The sequence below is a fragment of the Lithobates pipiens genome, unplaced genomic scaffold (assembly GCF_037356315.1).
Source record: "Lithobates pipiens isolate NorthernLeopardFrog02 unplaced genomic scaffold, aLitPip1_a1.2 Scaffold_8, whole genome shotgun sequence".
Taxonomy (NCBI): domain Eukaryota; kingdom Metazoa; phylum Chordata; class Amphibia; order Anura; family Ranidae; genus Lithobates; species Lithobates pipiens.
The window spans coordinates 143,322,743-143,341,405 of record NW_027507903.1 but is presented as its reverse complement, the minus strand read 5'-3'; the positions used below and the strand labels follow the sequence as shown (position 1 = coordinate 143,341,405).

Here is an 18,663-nt window from a genome sequence, read left to right as displayed (position 1 = left end):
GGTGGATAAGAGTGCTTGTGCACCTGACACACCTTGCTCACCTCTTTCCAATCATCCTCTGAACAGGGACCTAGTGGTCCTGGGTCATGTATTCCTAGCTGTTGGCACCGTTCTCTGACCTGTGTCCAAAAAGGTTCTACCTGTGGCCCCGGTAGTGTGTTTTTAACATACTCATAGGGGGATGGGTTGGCCGTGGTCTGGGTTGCTGCAGAATTCCCCATCCAATAACCTTGGTAGGGTGTGTCTAGTACAGGGACAGAGATGAAAGCAACCTGTTTGTGCTATAATCTGTTCCCTGACTTGGGAATAAGTCCCCTCGTCTGTTATTGCTGTGGGGCTGATATAGCTATGAAGGTTAACCCTCAGTACTCGGTATAGGAAACCCCTCCTCGTGGTTGGATATACTCCCCTTGCACCAAGTCGGTATGAGAACCCAGTTGGTCTAGTGGTAAGCAGGATCCACGTCCTGTCAACACTAAGGAACAGTAAACCAAAGGTGCAATGTGGGCAGGCGGGCGCTATCTCACTACAATTGGGTTCCTGATATATGTTGTTCATTTAGTGCATATATGTGTAATGCCTTAATAAAACCTTTCAAATCAATACAGTACTTTACATTCAGTTGTCATACATATATATATCATACACTTATCTCTAATTCTCTATACACCCTAAATACTTACGGTGGTACCTAAAAGAAAAAACAAGCAAAATCTTATATATATATATATATACAATGGCCAAATAAAGTTACATTATATCAACATGTTATTATAAGTGCACTTTCCAATATTTCCCCCAAAAAGATTGGGCGTCCACTCAGCCACTCCTTATACTACGGGCGTATCCTATACTTCCCGAGTTTTAAACACACATATATATACCTCTACTCAATACAGTCAGACCAGCCTAGTCAGACTACTCAAAAAAACCAAAATACCTGCGAGCCCCTCTAACCTTCCAAGGGGCCAGCCTAGCCCGTTGCGAAGGCACAGTTATGTAAGTGGGTGGATATACAAGGTTATTTGAACAGGGCAAGCACCAACACCAGTTACCAAAAATAGGTAAAAAGGAGCAGAATGTGTCTTACCTGTTCAAACAAACGCCACACCCCACTTCTGGTACCAAAACTGTTAGGTTGCCCGTCTTCTCCTTGTGGCCTAGGCTCTTAGAGATGGCTCAGTGGAGGTCCATGCCGGCGGTTAACCAATGACGCATACACACACACAATAGGTATGCTGAAATGGTTACAACTCTTTAATACAGGATTCGCTGTTTTATGCTGTCTTTACAAGACTCTGCCCCAATTTGGGGGCCAATCAAAAGGATACACATAAATGTTCATTAGCATATTATTCGTTAATGTCTTGTGACCTTAATCTTAACCTCTGTATTTCAAGCTATTACAGTTCAATGATTCCTTACTTTCTGTTAACGTCTGCTGACCATGATGTGCCCAGCCACAACTTCCTAAAAACCAATTCTAGCCTTTTCATACCCAGTAACAGTGTACAGAGATAAAAACCACAAACAGATGTTTCCTAAGATGAAGACATTTAACAGAAATAGATAGACATGGCAATGAGATAATTCAGTTATTAAGCAATACTGTCATGAGATAGATTCTCTAAAATGTACCAAGAAAGTCTCTTTCAATCACTAAGCAGATAAGCAATCCTGAACTTATATCCTCAGGGTGAAATCAATAATCAAAATCAATAACCAATAATGCAATGTATTATGGAATCTCCTTACAGCCACTCTACTAGGCCTGGTTGGTGGAGTGCTGCAGAGATGGTTGTTCTTCTGGAAGGTTCTCCTCTTTCCACAGAGAAATGCTGGAGCTCTGTCAGAGTGACCATTGAGTTCTTGGTCACCTCCCTGACTAAGGTCCTTCTCCCTTAATCACTCCGTTTAGCTGGGCAGCCTGCTCTAGTATGAGTCCTGGTGTGGTTCCATTTATGGATTAGGATAGCCACTGTGCTCATTGGGATCTACAATGCTGCAAACTTTTTTCTGTACCCTTCCCCAAATCTGATACAATCCTGTCTCAGAGGTCTACAGGTAATTCCTTGGACATGCTCTGACATGCACTGTTAACCGTGGGACCTATATAGACAGGCATGTGCCTTTCCTAATCATGTCCAATCAACCGAATTTACCCCAGGTGGTCTCCAATCAAGTTGTAGAAACATCTTAAGGATGATCAGTGGAAACAGGATGCACCTAAGCTCAATGTTGGTTTTGTTTGCAGAATTTTGAGGGAAATAATTAATTTAATCTGTTTTGGAATAAGGTTGTAACATACCAAAATGGAGAAAACGTGAAGCACTGTGAATACTTTCTGGATGCACTATAAAACAGGGGCTGAAGCAATGTAATCAGGCTCAGATTTATAAACAAGCAACATATGTAGACCTGTAATTTGGATAAAAAGAGACTGCCCACTGGCTTGCTTGCAAGCACCATGCTGTCCTGAATATACTACTCTTGTCTGTAGTATGTGTCAGAAACAATTGAGTACTGTCTGTGATACTTTTTTTTATTTGCACTATCATACAAGTTTTCAGGCCTCCTTGAAGATCCTGCTGAGACCTTGAAGAAAGGGACATACCCCAAAAGCTTTTCCTGAAAATTGGATGATAATGCAAATATAAAAAGTATCACGGACAGTACTCCATTTTTTCCTGTCGCAATTGCACTAATACAGCTACAGTCACCTCAAGCATGATTGTAGTATGTGTAAAATACATATTATGGCCTAGTAGTATTGATGGAGTAGGTCTTCGGTTACACTGTGAGTAACACCACAGCCTGACCTGTGCTAGTTCAATGTAGAAGAAAATAAGGTACTTTAGAGTGCGGGCATCTGCACTCAGATTTTGAACTTTAAAGTATTTATACAGTTCAAAGAAGTGGCAAAAGAGCTTGAAACAATAAGAAAAAACCTTCTGTGACCTCAGTAGCTGCAAATACTGTGGAAAAAATAATATGTAAAGTGCACCACGGGGATGCTAAAAATCACAGTTTCTTTCCCCTTGCTTCTTCTGGCAGTAGGGACTTGGCATCTTGTAAACCTTCTCATGTAAACAAAGGGAAAATGCTGTAAGGTGTTAGGAACCACCTGAAATCTGACTTCAGAGTTTCTGTTGTGATCTTTGAGCATTAATTATTCCATAGTACTTGCAACTAAGAAGGTCAGTGAGGTCTTGTTTTTAGGGCACTGCTTGTTAAACATATAAAAGTAATTATATATTACTAATGCCCACAGTCTGGTCACAGGTGCACTTTAAAGCGGTTGTATACAAAATTTTTTTACTTTTACCTACAGGAAAGCCTATAGTAAGGCTTACCGCTAGGTAAAAAAAATATCTCCTAAACCTGTACGGTTTAGGAGATATTCCCCTCGGTATGCACCGCTGACTGCAGCGGCGCATGCGCACAAGGGGATTCTCGGCTGAAAGTCCGGCAGTGGCCGGACCCGGCCGGGATGAAATCTCCCGCGTGCATACGCGGGAGTGACGATATCACGGCTCCGGCCACTCACAGCGCTGGAGCCGCGATACCCGGAAGAAACGCAGAGGGAGCATGTCAGCTTCCTCGGTGTGGATCGGGCCAGATGTCGGGGCCTCGTTCTAAGGTAAGTATTTTATAATGAGCTAGTATGCGGTGCATACTAGCTCATTATGCCTTTTGCTTTGCAGGTGGTAAAAAAAAAAATGAGCGTGTTTACTACCGCTTTAGGCATTGTTCTAATCAATGTTCTGTTAGCACACCAAATAATTATTTCCGATTGCTATTACATGAGCAAAATTTCTTTAGTTCATTGAAATACTTGTTTGTGGTTGTATATTGAAACTTTTCGGTCGGTAACAAACATGCCTACATTTATTTATGTTTCCACAGGTTCCCGGCTACAGACAGGAGCGTGTGGAGAAAGGTCTCAAGCTGTTTGCCCAGCAAATTAACAATAAAGTGTTCCTCCTTTCCTTTATCCGGACACTTGAATCCCAGCGCAGCTTTTCCATGCGTGATAGAGGCAATGTGGCGTCCCTCATTATGACAGTCTTGCAGAGCAAGTTAGAGTATGCCACTGATGTACTAAAGCAACTGCTGTCTGATCTCATCGACAAAAACCTGGAAAGCAAAAACCACCCCAAATTGTTACTAAGAAGGTGAGTCTGACTAATAAATAAACCTTATAGTAATTAAAAAAGCATTGATGATGTGCTCAGGGCTATTTTTTATTATATTTAGATTTTAATTCTCTAAAGCTAGATCAGTATGAGTTTCTCAGTAATAATTCTGAGTGGTTGTGATATATTACTACTCTACCAATTTCTCTCTCTGCCTTATTATTTGAGTCTCTGGGGTTTTGTTGCATAGCCAGCTTTGTGGAACTATAAATAATAAAGGTACATCTCTGGGACAAAGTTCATTTCAAAACAATCTATGGGAAACATGACAGCACAATCACGGCATTTTCTGAAATATGAGCCAGTATTTTTTATCAATACTAAGTGTCAGAAAGTTTATAGTTTTTATAGTACACTTTTTACTGTGATCGTGGCATCTATGATTTCACATTTATATGTCTGCCATGCTCTGTTATTATATTGTCATCTATAGCTAACTCTCAGCACTCTAGATTTTGACACTATGACTTTACTCTTGTGGATATCAGCAGTATGAACATATACATTTTAAGGCAGGTACTGCATAATACAACAGCAGGTTACACAGTAGTGTTGTTATAAACATCTAGCATCTTCAGTGTATGCATTCTGTCAGGGGGGTTTGAACCTGTGTTTTTTATTTTATTACTGAAATAAAGACAGGATATATGTATAGAACTTTATATTTATGGGCTGTGTGTTATGTGTTTACATAGAACGTCCACTAAGTTGAATGGATCACATGTGAACCAAGACCTCTGTGCTATAGAACAGGCTTTGTTAAAGTCATGCAAGCTTCATAATAAGCAGTAGGAAGTTATATTTTAATTTTTTATATATAGCAGAATGCTGCTTGGAGTCAGAGGTCTTGACACAGCAATGTGCTTAGGCACAGCAGATACATGTTCAGTGTGTTCATGATGAATTAAATATGAGGCAGTTATTTTATTCTGGATACTTCCAGAGTTGGAAGATACATGTTGCTCTATCTATTTAGCGAACTTCTGCAAATTCTATTGTTTGTGGGGCTCATTTCATTTAGTTGCCAAGGGCTATTTCTAGTATATTAGTAAATTACATTTATTTAATGTAGAGTTTAATTGTATTGATTTTAAATAGTAAAGGGAAGCTCCGGCCCAAATCTTGTTTCTCTAGTTTTAGATGATTAGGGGAGTATTAAAACCTATGGTATACTTTTAGCATTTCTTATGTCCATTTTAGTGAAATATCCCCTTCCATCCTGTCATAGTAACCACAAAGACAATAAGGAAAATCTCCATTGGAAAAAAATTCCTTTTGCTTCCTGGCCTACAGACTACTTAGAAAGTGAGGAACAATCTCCTTATTTGGGGTGCGAATAGCCATGAACCTGACAAAGGCTGTAACCCTTCCAAACTTCATTTAAAAATAAAAACACATTTGGCTTGAGTTTCACTTTAACATAATCCTTTTGTATTCAGTCACACTGATAGTCCGCTTTTATACAGAACTCTTAGCAGTCAATCAAAGTCTAATGTGCATCAGCTTGAATTCAGCCCATTAAATTGTAATTGTTTGCAATGGGGTACTGCAATGAGGTACTGTGTATGGCAGCTGGTCCGACAGAGGCTGGCCTTTCAGCCGGCTTCTGTCAGACAAGCATGCTGGAGAACCAGCAGCCGACCTGCTCCCGATCAGTGCTCTCAGCCAATGGCTGAGGACACTGATCTGAGTGTTCTGGTGGGGGATCCCCCTGTCAGGACACAATAGCTCGGCAGGGGAGATTGTTGTACTAACATAAGATTGTTAGTACAGCGGCTCTGACCTGAGCTGTCAGTCAGCTGTCAGTTTTTTCGTTCAGCCCAGCGAAGTGTGTGTACTAGGCTTAACTCTTAGTAACTATTGAATAAGGCTGTGGTGAAAAATCACCTGGCTCTGTGTGAATCCTTTATACAAGCCAAACATAGGATTCTGTTCCAGATGCATATGATGGTTGAATGTCATGTTAGTTGTATATCACTCTGCTAGCTTGCAGATGCAAAAGTACAGCTCCTTTGGGTAGTCATCACTTTGGTCATCTATATAAGTCAATGAAGCCAGTCACCATTTTGCTAAATAATCTTGCATGTAGTACAAATATTAGATTGAGAAGCTATTCTTTTGCTGTGGGCAAAGGTCTACTGGACCTTAGTTCTCATATTTTTATTGCAGATGGCAGGATCGTGTCCTATAGCACAGGTTTGGCATAATAATCCTTGCCATGTGTGTGCTGTAAATTTTTTATCTCTTTTAAATGTATTTACCTATTTTTGCACTTTGTTACAATTCTGTACTTTGATGCACTGTTCTACATAATCTACACAATCACATAACTACATAATCAAATTTTATTGGTTACCTTTGGTGATTTGTATATACCTGAGGAATTAGAATTAAAGGTCACTGGAATCACCTTAACATGGCTGTCTCACCAATAGGGCATTTTTGTATTGGTTAGAGAGAGGAAGGACTATACTAACAGAACAATGACGTTTCCCTTCAGAGCCCTCCATTTGAGTTGATAGGTAAATGATCCTCTTTGGTCCTGCTGTTTGTGACTGGTATGGGCTAAACACTGTTGAGTACACTGTATATGAACGTAAATTTTGTGTTTATTGTGTGGCAAGAAAAGATTGGTTTAACACAAAATGTTGCAGATTAATATAGAGCTGCTGTATCATTGCAGGTACTGCTACTATATTCTGTTACAGTTGTGGACAGCATTGATTCTACTGATATCTGAGACTGGAAAAACACATTTTAAAATGTCACAAGTAACATCTGCTTTAGTGTACTCAGTATGACTCCTAATGGCTCTCAGCAAACCAGGATGGACAAGGGACAAAATAGTTTAAGGTGTCTGGTTTATGATATTAGTTGATTTACCTACTTAAAGGCCTTCCAGTTTCATAAATTGATATGGATTTGTTTAAATACTTATAAAGATCTTACTGGATTAGGACTGATAACTGTGGGAAAAAGTTTTATTAGACTTGGGTTCTTCTTTCACTGCCCAAAATCCTGAAAAGCTACTGTTGTAATTATGGATATAGAATAATTTAGTGTCACACTGCCTCCAATGACCTTGCTATTCATTATTGGAATCTGCTCTCTATGTATGCAAATCTTGAATATCGGAAGATTTATGATGACTCTATGCTGAGCCAGTAATATTGCTCAGAGGCTCCCAGTTCCATGCCATGGGTGTGACATGTTTGGTTGGTTGGCATTCAGACACAGGGGCCCAAAGAAGTGACACCCCCTTCATCCTTTGTAGCTCAGCCAAATGCAGCCAGTGTAAGGGAGCATCAGATGGCTGCACTGAAACACACCTGCCTTCTACATATGGGAGGCATACTGTCGATATTCATTTACATATTCATCATTTTTAAGTAACAAACCTAGTTATACATTTAAATGATTCCGAAATTCACTGCCGCATATTTCCTGTGCAAGGCCTCTGGGAATATGCTGCATAAGATGTATTAAGCATAGAAATGTATAATAATTACATTTACAAGATTCCTCACTTCTGTAACCTTATCAAATGAACGCAGCATCTTTACTCTCACTGGGCTTTTAGTAACATCCCTAGATATGACATTTTGTGATGATCACATAACATTTAGAAAACATTTAAGAGTGAACAAAAAAGATGCATCAGGCTGATACTGCGTTTTATTTGTGACATTTTACATTTTTTTTATGCTTTCATTACAAGAAAATAAGAAGAGCATTAACAAATCAGGGTTAACATTCAAAAGGAGGACTGTCTATTGCCCTTAGCTACCTATCAAACTTCTACTGTTATGTGCTGGGAACATGAAAGAGAGAATCATTTAAATGTATAACTAGGTTTGTTACTTAAAAATTATAAATATGTAAATTAATGTCGACAGTGTGCCTCCCATATGCAAAAGGCGGGTGTGTTCAATGAACAAGATGATAACAAATCAGGGGTTTAAGTCCTACTGAAAAGGGAGTCACAGGCAGACCAAGCAGCTTAAATAGGGAAAATGCTTTATTGCACAAAAAATATTAACAAATTACAGAAACTGGGTCCCATCACCAACACCTGAATAAATTTAAAACGAAGAGAATGTTGTCCATTAAGAACATCATTGTAGAAATCCACCCAAGAAGACCCGAGAGTTGCAAGATCCAAATATGTAGACTCATGTAAGGAGAGTACCCCCCCCCCCCCAAAAAAAAAAAATACTATGGGACTTTAAGGGCAACTAAAGAATAACCAAATATCGAAAAATAGAAATGTATTTATTAATATAAAAAGTATGGTGCATACATGACCATGACTAGGAAACATAAAAACAGAACATGTAAATGCAGTTCCTTCAGCATTGAGCCTGACACATTTCAGGACCGATAACAGTCCTTTCTTCAGGGGCCTTCCATGTAGGGTATTACTGCTATACAATATTCTACAATGAAGCACAGTTACAGATCAGTATTCAAAACAGGAATACAGGAATATACAGGAGCATTGTTGAAGCAAAGTCTGGAAGAGACATACCAATTCAAAGTAGAGTCCGCACTATGGAAGTCACCTACTATCGAGCCAGATGAAAAATGAGGCTCAGAGGTTACAGGAAAGTGTTGGGTGGTATGGAACCCAGTAGAGATGTCATAGGTAGAAAGTTAGAAACATAAGATGAGTTGGAGTAAGCAGGCAATCAAACTGTATGGACAGTGATTAGTCACTATAGTCCTATTGACCAACTATCAGCTGCTTATTGTTTCTAGCACTGCACTGTGGCTATTACCCAAAACATACAGACTGTCTTACTGACTAATCACTGTCCATACTGGGCCAGCAGTGCTGAACTAAGTACACAAAGGGGTTTATTTACTAAAGCTGGAAAGTGCAGAATCAGGCTCACTTCTGCATAGAAACCAATGAGCTTCCAGGTTTTATTACCAAAGCTTAATTGAACAAGCTGGGGTTAGAAGCTCATTGGTCTCTATGCAGCAATGAGCCTGATTTGGCACTTTCCAGCTTTAATAAACAAACCCCATTGTATGCTTAAAAGTGGGGTATGCCTGTAATATACTTTGCTAATATCCCTAGCTATAGAATGATAAAGCAAATTAAATAATTTTGTAATTCAATGAAATTGTTCAGCAACAGATTATTAATATGTGTAAATATGTTGAATACAATTAGTATGGCTAGAGAGTAAAACTCTATCTATAGGTGAAGACATTTAAAACATATTTTGTAGCCACAAAACAATTCAATGAAGCACTGAAAATTCAGAAAATATTTTTTTAAAACAGCTATAAAATGAATGAAAGAATGAATGAAACAATAACACGTTTAATAATATATGCACCATAACAGTATCCCATACATTATGGCTACCTGCTGACTTGAACAAAGCATAAAACACTACAATTTGTGCTTAAAATTGTATTCCTTGATATTTTATTGCTATATATAGTACAATGTATTGAAATCACTATGTTATTACAGTGTGTACTATTGAGATAGGGTGACTTACAGTCAAAGCACAAAGTATACATAATAGACCAAAAGCTTGCTTGAAAAACACGTAGATTTATCTCCCACTGAAGTAAATAACTTCTTCAAAATCAGCAGCACTTACAAAATATCATAGTTCAAAACTATTTTAATGCTATATGAATCATATAGGCACATGACTATGCTGGCCCTGGAGCTGGGGTTGATGATGTTAATGATAATGTACTTTACTGTGTCATGCTGGTTTTTTTTTCTTTCTTGTGTTGCACTACTTCATTGTTTTTTTTTTCTAAGCATTTTACTGTTTGGCACATTTGACAAAAGAAATAGCATAGACACTAATGGAGATCCAGACTATGTACAATACTGTTTTACTGAGTATGGATGCAGCATGCTTTATATACAACTTACATAAGGAATCCTATGAATGATTCGGGGATGTATCAACAGTTTGAGCTGTCCTTGGTGCTGAACTGGCTATATATCTTCTATTGTTTGGTGTGAATAGGCAGATCTATTTAACTCTCATAAGACTAGTGCTCGGTAATAGAAAGTGAATGTGAATGCCAACACATGCTAAAAGTTTCACTTTGATCACAATACATTATTTTAGGAATTTGGCAATTATTTGATTTTAAGCAAATAAACATATCAAGTATATGATGAAAAAAAGTCTAGTCATTGTTCCTCATCAATAGCAGATGGTCATTGGGGCATCTGCTCCTGGTACTTACTAGTAGTTTTTTTCATTTAATCCAGCAGGGCTGAGCAAAAAAAAAACTGAGAGCTCAGGAGGAGCCGCTGTGTTAACTATCTGACATTAGTACAACAATTTCCCCTGCTGTTCTATTGTGCTCCCCCAGCCAGAACATTCCAGGAGCTGATCAGCAGGCCTTCTCCGGTCATACCCCTTTAACAGAAGATGGCCCTGAATGGTTGGCTTCTGTCAGACCAACAGCAGTACATACAGGACGAATATGGGATGGTTTCTATTGATGCCACCCAACATTCGGCCCATGTGTGCTAGGCTATTTATTTGTCAGTTGGCTCTCATCTCCTATATATTGCCAGCATTAGTTGGTAATTCAACGTCAGAATAATGAATGATGAATGATGCTGAGTAATTGTTATGAGTTCATGGCTTTTGGTCTCCTTTCTTTATCAAATAAGCCCATATAATTTGTTCCTTTTGTCTACTTACTTGGCCATTATTTATGTTTTATTTTAGAACAGAATCTGTGGCAGAGAAGATGCTGACAAACTGGTTCACATTCTTGCTGTACAAGTTCCTTAAGGTATAATCCATATATTATATTAAGCTATACAATACAAAAGAAGGACTCTTTCTAATGGACCTAGATTTTTAATGTACAGTTTTCTAAAAAACAATGTGGTAAAAAATGTTTAAAGATTTTGTTTTATGTCCTTATTTATTTAATGGCATTTTCTTTAGAAGCACTGTATCACAAGTAATGATGACAATATTTAACTGTTAAAAGAATGCAGCCAAGTTAAATAAAATGTACTTTGTCTTGTACATGTCAATCTGTGGTCCATAATTATTATTTTGTGTTGCTATTTAATGTAGTTTAGCAACTGATATTCAAAACCCTGCAATATAGGTTGGCCACACCACTTTATTGTTCAGTTAGCTTTTTTTCCTACTGTTAGTGAACTGATGTGTGCTTAATGTATAAGTAAAGGTAAATCTTTTTTTTTTTTTAGTTTTGGATAGAGGATGTGGATGTGTTCCCATTAAGGAGTTTTCACCCTCTCTGGATAGAGGGGAGAAGGAATAGATTAGGATTAGATTGTTATTTTGTGTTGCTGTTTGTGCTTCCATTAAGGAGATTCTCCCTTTCTATTATCATCCAAAGTGAAAGTTAAAGAAAATCACAAATTTTCGGTTGTATCCAAAAAAGTAATAGAGAGAAGATCTTCCCATAGTTTTGGTGACCTGGGGGTCCCTAAGGAATTCCGTACATTTTTGAGGATTTTTTCCACTTCCTGTTTGGCTATTGGGACAGGAAGTAAAGCGAAATCTCTGTAATTAGAAACAGATGATGAAAAAAAATCTGATAGGGGTTATAACCCTCCCTTGCTCTATCCAAAATGGAAAAAAAAGTTTTGCCTTTAGTTACACTTTAACAATATATCTTATACAATCAACTGTAAATGCTTACATTATGAATGCTTTATATATTGATATATATATTATTTATTATTATATATTATTATTATATATTATTATTATTTATTTGCATATATATATATATACCGTATATACTCGAGTATAAGCCGAGATTTTCAGCCTCTTTTTTGAGGCTGAAAGTGCCCCCCTCGGCTTATACTTGAGTCATCGCTGTCTGCCCGCTCGATCAGCGTGTCGAGCAGACAGACAGCGGCCATTCTACTATTCAAAAGCCGCGCCTCCGGCTCCGCCTTCGCCTGTGATAGGCGGAACACTGAATTTCCCAGCAGCCTGTGTTCCGCCTATCACGGACATCGTATCATCCTCGTACTACGGACGAGGATGATACGACGTCAGTGATAGGCGGAACACAGGCTGCTGGGAAATTCAGTGTTCCGCCTATCACAGGCGAAGGAGGAGGCGCGGCTTTTGAATTTTACAATGGCCGCCGAAGAGGGCACGGGACGGAGGCAAGGCAAGGCAAGGCAAGGCACGGCACGGCACGGGACGGGACGGAGGCAAGGCAAGGCACGACACGACGGCAAGGCACGGCACGGCACGGGACGGCACGGGACGGAACGGAGGCAAGGAGGCAAGGCACGGGACGGAGGCTCGGGACAAAGGTAGGCTGGACACACACACACACACACACACACACACACACACACACACACACACACACACACACACACGGATGGATACACACACACACAGGGATGGGTGGATGGATGGAGACACACACAGGGATGGGTGGATGGATGGAGACACACACAGGGATGGATGGATGGATGGAGACACACACACACACACAGGGATGGATGCATGGATGGATGGAGACACACACACACAGGGATGGATGGATGGATGGACACACACACACACAGGGATGGATGGATGGATGGATGGAGACACACACACACAGGGATGGATGGATGGATGGATGGACACACACACACACAGGGATGGATGGACGGACACACAGGGATGGACGGACACACAGGGATGGACGGACACACAGGGATGGACGGACACACACACAGGGATGGACAGGCATGTCTCACCCTCGGCTTATACACGAGTCAATAAGTTTGCCAGTTTTTTTGGGGGTAAATTGGGGGCCTCGGCTTATATTCGGGTCGGCCTATACTCGAGTATATACGGTATATATATATATATATATATATATATATATATATATATATATATATATATATCATGCTAAAAGATTAGAATTATGTTTGTGTTCTTACCAAGTAATAATTTAAATGCAAGTGAAATAACCTGAATTCACGTTGTTTTCTGTTAATGTTTCTAGAGAGGAAGCATCAACAGCAATGACGCAACAATTGTTATGTACTTTTAAAGCAATAAGAAGAGAGGTCATAACATGAATAACAGAATAGAATGTGTGCATTTTCCCTTGCTCAATTACCTATTATTTTATCCATTACCTTGAAAATAACGACTTAAATGATACTATTGTGTTGATTCTTTTGTTTTCCAATTGTCTCTTTTTTTTCCAATGAAAAGAAAGCTGTTTACAAGTAATGACTATGGAGAAACTATTGCTTTATTTTTAATATTTAGGACACATTTATAGGAAAACAACCTAAAGATAGACACTGAGTATGACAGTATCCATTCACATGTCACATAAAGAAGCAGTAGTGAGAATCGCTAGTACTCATCCGTAGACTATTTTTGAAAATGAATCAGTAAAGTGAAATTCAAACCATTGCTCCCGCTGGGGTAATTTTCCTATACATTCAGCTGCTGGATGAGCGCATAAAGCTTATGTACTTCATGGCCCTTTTCTTGTGTCCCAGTTATCCTTGCAGAGTTATATTTTGCTTGACAAATTAAAGGTAAATTAAACCATGTTAGCATCCCTTGGTTTATTTACATAACTCTAATTGTGAGATGCAAGGAAGATTCTGCATAAACATTTTCCAAACCGCTGTGCTTAAGACCATAAACAATCGAGTATCTGTCCCTCACACCTGCAATGCCAGATTCTCCAATTTGCCAGTCTGGCTCTCCACTTTATTAGCTACAAGCGGGAGATCAGCGAACAACTCAGGAGCTTACACAAGCTAGAATATGTTTCCTGAGCAGGCTTACTGAGCCCAGCTGTGCCCGGGCAATTCATGCTTTTATAAACAAAATATAACATATAATTATTATGCAATATGTGTCAGAGCAGTTTAATTACCTTGACATTACCTAGCCACACTTCCACAGAGATATGTGCAGGTTCTTACTGCTAATCTACCTAATCTAAAAGCAGACACTGTCATATCTTACATGCAGCTTGATATTATTAGCAGTGCAACAAACCTTTTTTTGCAATGTTATGGTAGGCACAGACATCACTCATGGCTTACAGTACTTGTAAAAAGGAAGCTTATGGAATGGAGGCAAGGGGACGATGGGTATGTAAGGTACCTGGCCACACAAAAAGGGGCCATAAGAAAGGTTTCATAGGTTGATGCAGATGCTGCTAGCTAATAATGATACCAGTCCAGCAATTTACTTTCCTGTTTAGCTTTACCCAGGAAAGTCCTATTTTAAAGGGTAACTCCACTTTCCTGGAGAAAAAGCAAATAATATACAGTTGTGATGCAAGCCATATTGTAATTAAGTGTTATTAAAAATTACCTTTCCTTTTCAATTTGCAGCTCTGTAATTTTCTGTAAAAAGTAATACCAACCTGGAGGCATTCTGTACACAGATGGTGTACAGAATATCCCCCAGAAATGTAATTTCCTGCTTGTGTGATTGGCTTACTGATTTTTCCAGAAGTCTGCACCAAGATACAAGTCAGATTTTTGGCATCCCCTGCAACAAAAATTTAATTTTTGATAGGATAACGCAAACAGAAATTGCCTCCAAAGGGATGCACAGCCAGACACTTCCAACATTAGAGCCCTGTAGATGCAGCAGCTGATTGATAATTATAAAACCATTCCCACAGGGATTCACATATTCATGGACATAGACAAACAAAAAAATAGCTGCTTCCTCACAATAAAAAAAAAGGTAGGACTCTGCAACAACGATTGTTAAAATCCCTGCAATTTACATTATGATAAAACAGAGGGAAATGTTTGTTCTCAACAAAAGTGGAGTTATTCTTTAAGTCAATTACATTTTCTTATTTTAACTTAAACCCTGATGAAGGGGAAACTTGTTGGCTGTTTTTTAAAGCTAACAAATAAATTCATTTGGACTCTTTTATCATTTGGCATGGTGTCCTTTCCACTGATGCATGTTGCGACTCACAGGTGGTGTTTTGGAAAATAGATGCCTAACCCATGAACATATTGAAGTATATTGTATAAAGCTGTATGTGACAAGGGTCCTCATTCCCCCTACATACATAATATAATGCATACATTCTACAAAGAAGGGAGTAACTATTAGGGTTTAGGATGTACTGTATCTGAAAATTAGTCTTTTCCCTAATTTCTTGAGCTTGAATTTCAAAAAATACTTTTAGACCAGTTTAGTAGGAACCGTACATCTTATGCTTTGGTTTCTGCTGGTTGTTGTTTTGCCAGGCAAAGGTGACATAGATCTTTAACTGTCATGTACATACATTTCTTGTGTTTTTACTAGGAGTGTGCTGGAGAACCCTTGTTTTCTCTGTTCTGTGCTATTAAGCAGCAAATGGAAAAAGGCCCCATTGATTCGATCACAGGAGAAGCCCGTTATTCACTGAGTGAAGACAAGCTTATCAGACAACAGATTGACTACAAGACGCTGGTAAGTTATGTTACACAGGGACAAACACAGGAGGACATCTGAACTACTAATTAATTGTATGGGTTAATTGGCTTTCTAAGCAATTGATGATGCTTTATTAAGTGCATGTGTTTTATGATTGCTAGGGCAAATAAAAAATAGAATCAGATTAAAACAGTAACTTGTTTGGCAGTGGAAAATTGTTTCATGTAGCATTTGTTTATTAAAACAACATAATAGGTTATACATTTAAAATGAAGGTTATTATACACTGTGCTTGCTAAGCTTAGGACAATTCTTTATCTGTCAGCGAAACATCACTGTCTCAATAAAATAAATGTTTAATTTTAAGACCCCTTTCCCACTGCCAGTGTTTTTCAGGCGATACACTGGGGTTAAAACCGCCCCCGCTAGCGGCTGAATAACGCTGCTAAAACAACGGCAAAGCAGCGCTAAAAATAGCAATTGGGGCCAGTTAACACGGGAATACGCCTGCTCCTGGGATTTTCGTGCATTCTTTTGCAGTGCGTTTTGACAGCCCATTCATTTGAATAGGTTGCGAAATACATTGGACCGCAGAAAAGGTAGTGCTTGCACTACTTTTTCAAAAAGCATGACACCAAAATGCTTTGTACTATGGAATTTGGAGCCTACAAAAGCAATGTTTTTGCAATCTGCATTTGGAGTGCCATCAACAATATTGTGACACCTGCATGCAGATCGCAAGTGCAGCACCTGAGATGCAGGAACTGCTCATAGAATGTGCCTTTTCTGTACCAGGTTCTGATTCTGATGAGTATAAGTGGCTGCAATAACTGGCTCTCATGGGAATCTGCTGCTTTTATCTGCTTGGGCATGCATTCTTTTGATTACACCACTTGTTTTGCTAATAGTTCCTGCAGTATAATTGATATATTAGGAAGAATATATTTGCTTAATTATTTTGATGTAATCAGTTTGCTAATGTCCCTCCAGCATGTATTACTAGCTTAAACATTACAATTATAATTGATTTCCAATGTCTGTTCAAGCCACCTCATTTCTGTTTCATAGAGGAAAATAATTGTCAACCACAGACTGGTAAAATATTTACAATATGTAATATCATTTAATATTCATGCTGATTGCTTGTGAACATTTTGCAGTTATGGCTTTAGAAGATCCCAAGGTAATCGTAATATGTATGAATTCCCTTTCACCAATTAATTAATGAATTATTATTTTGCTCTTGTCATTCCCCAGCATTACTAAGGTTAACAATGTTACAGTAAATGCTAAACAAACTTACAAGTCACTAGTCTAATATCATTACAATCACTGTAATGAAATAAAAAATGATTTCTCATTTCACTTCTGCATCTGTGATAATATACCATTACCTAAACTTGTCACATGTTAGCATCTTGACAATCAGAAATATATACACACACACACACACACACACACACACTTAAAAATACATGTTAATAAACATTTTAAAATGTATTAAAACATGTCAGTAGAGCAGTGGACATGTCAGTAAAGCAGAGGACTTTGTCAGTAGGGTAGTGGATGGTGTAAGTAGTATATACTTTTTTTAATTGTGTTTTTTTTTTTTACTATTTTTTTTCACTATTGTTTTACAATGATGTATATATTTTTTGACAATTTTATTTTAGGAGTTGGGGGCCTTTGGTGAAATATCAGAGGTATAAGCAGACTCCTAATGCTCCACTTTTGAGACAGAGATTCCACAGTCTCCTTCTCTTCAGCCTCAGCTGCACTGGATAGTGCATGAATGGGAAGTACTTTGTGCTGAGTGACTTCCTGTTCATTCACAACCTGAAGCATAGTAAACACAGTTAACAGCAGCACTGCAGGGTGAGAGTGGGAGCACGTGGGGGAGGTGGGACAGTGGTCAGCAGGTTGGATCGGCACCACAAGGGGTGATTTGGGAATGTATGTGATTGTTAGTATATAAAAAAATGGAATCACACTGGAAAATATAATGAAATACATATTCTTGACTCTTGACTTGGCTAAAATAGTGTCCATTAAACCTTTAGGCTAGATTCACACTCTTGTGGTGCATTATTAAAGGGGAGACAAAGTGTTTTGCATTATATATTGAGTGCATTTTGGATGGCGTGTTTTTTTTAACACAAATTATAATGCACTCGTATTTTATTTCCAGTGCAGAGCACCAAAAACACAATGGGGGAGATTTACAGGATAAGTTCAGCTTAGTAAAAAAAAAATATTAAATGCACATATTTTTGCAAGTAAAAAAATGTCGTCCCTTTTTTTTTTATTAGGAACCTTTAAAGTATTGCACCACAATCATCAGATCACGAGTGCAACCTAATGCCCTGTACACATGATGGGTTTTCCCATCGGAGTAAATTCTGAAGGTTTTTCAGACGTATTTTCCGATGGAATTCCACTGAAATTGTCTTGCGTACACATGATCACACCAAAGTCCAACCATCAAGAACGTGGTGACGTACAACACGTAGAACGGGAATAGAAAATGGAAGTTTAATAACCAGTAACCAATAGCTTCCGTATCATACTTGCTTCAGAGCATGCGTCATTTTTGGTCCATTGGAACAGCATACAGATGAGCGGATTTCCCGATAGGAATTGGTTCAGTCGGAAATATTTAGAACATGTTCTATTTCTAGGTCCGTCAGAATTTTCAACGTAAATAGTCAGATGGGGCATACACACGATCGGAATATATGATGAAAAGCTCCTGTAGGATATTCAACTCATGTGTACATCTCTTAAGGCTCCTCCCGACTGTCAGTGTAGCTTTCAGCCTGTACCTCGTAGAAGCAAGCAGTTACTGAATAACAGGAAGATTCAATCGACCACCTAGAATGCTCATCAGTGCCCTGATAGTTCATTGAGAACTACAAGTGCTGATGGTAGTTGTAGTTCCCATATTCACAAAACCCTTTGAATGGATTATGTGGCCAGGGGGGGAAGATTCTTTTCAAATAGGGACAGCAAGTGCGGGAATTGAGGGGGTTTAGGGGCTGCATAAGTGAATA

At 38.7% G+C, this 18,663-nt stretch overlaps 1 protein-coding gene across 1 annotated transcript in view; it reads left to right on the top strand.

The window, feature by feature from the left end:
- The window catches only part of PLXNA4 (plexin A4), a 946,574-nt gene that overhangs the window by 831,785 nt on the left and 96,126 nt on the right, over window positions 1-18,663 (top strand). The window contains exons 22-24 of the mRNA XM_077468718.1: window positions 3,907-4,175; window positions 10,922-10,988; window positions 15,503-15,649. Coding sequence (XP_077324844.1) covers window positions 3,907-4,175; window positions 10,922-10,988; window positions 15,503-15,649 — 483 coding nt within the window. The remainder of the gene's footprint in view (window positions 1-3,906; window positions 4,176-10,921; window positions 10,989-15,502; window positions 15,650-18,663) is intronic.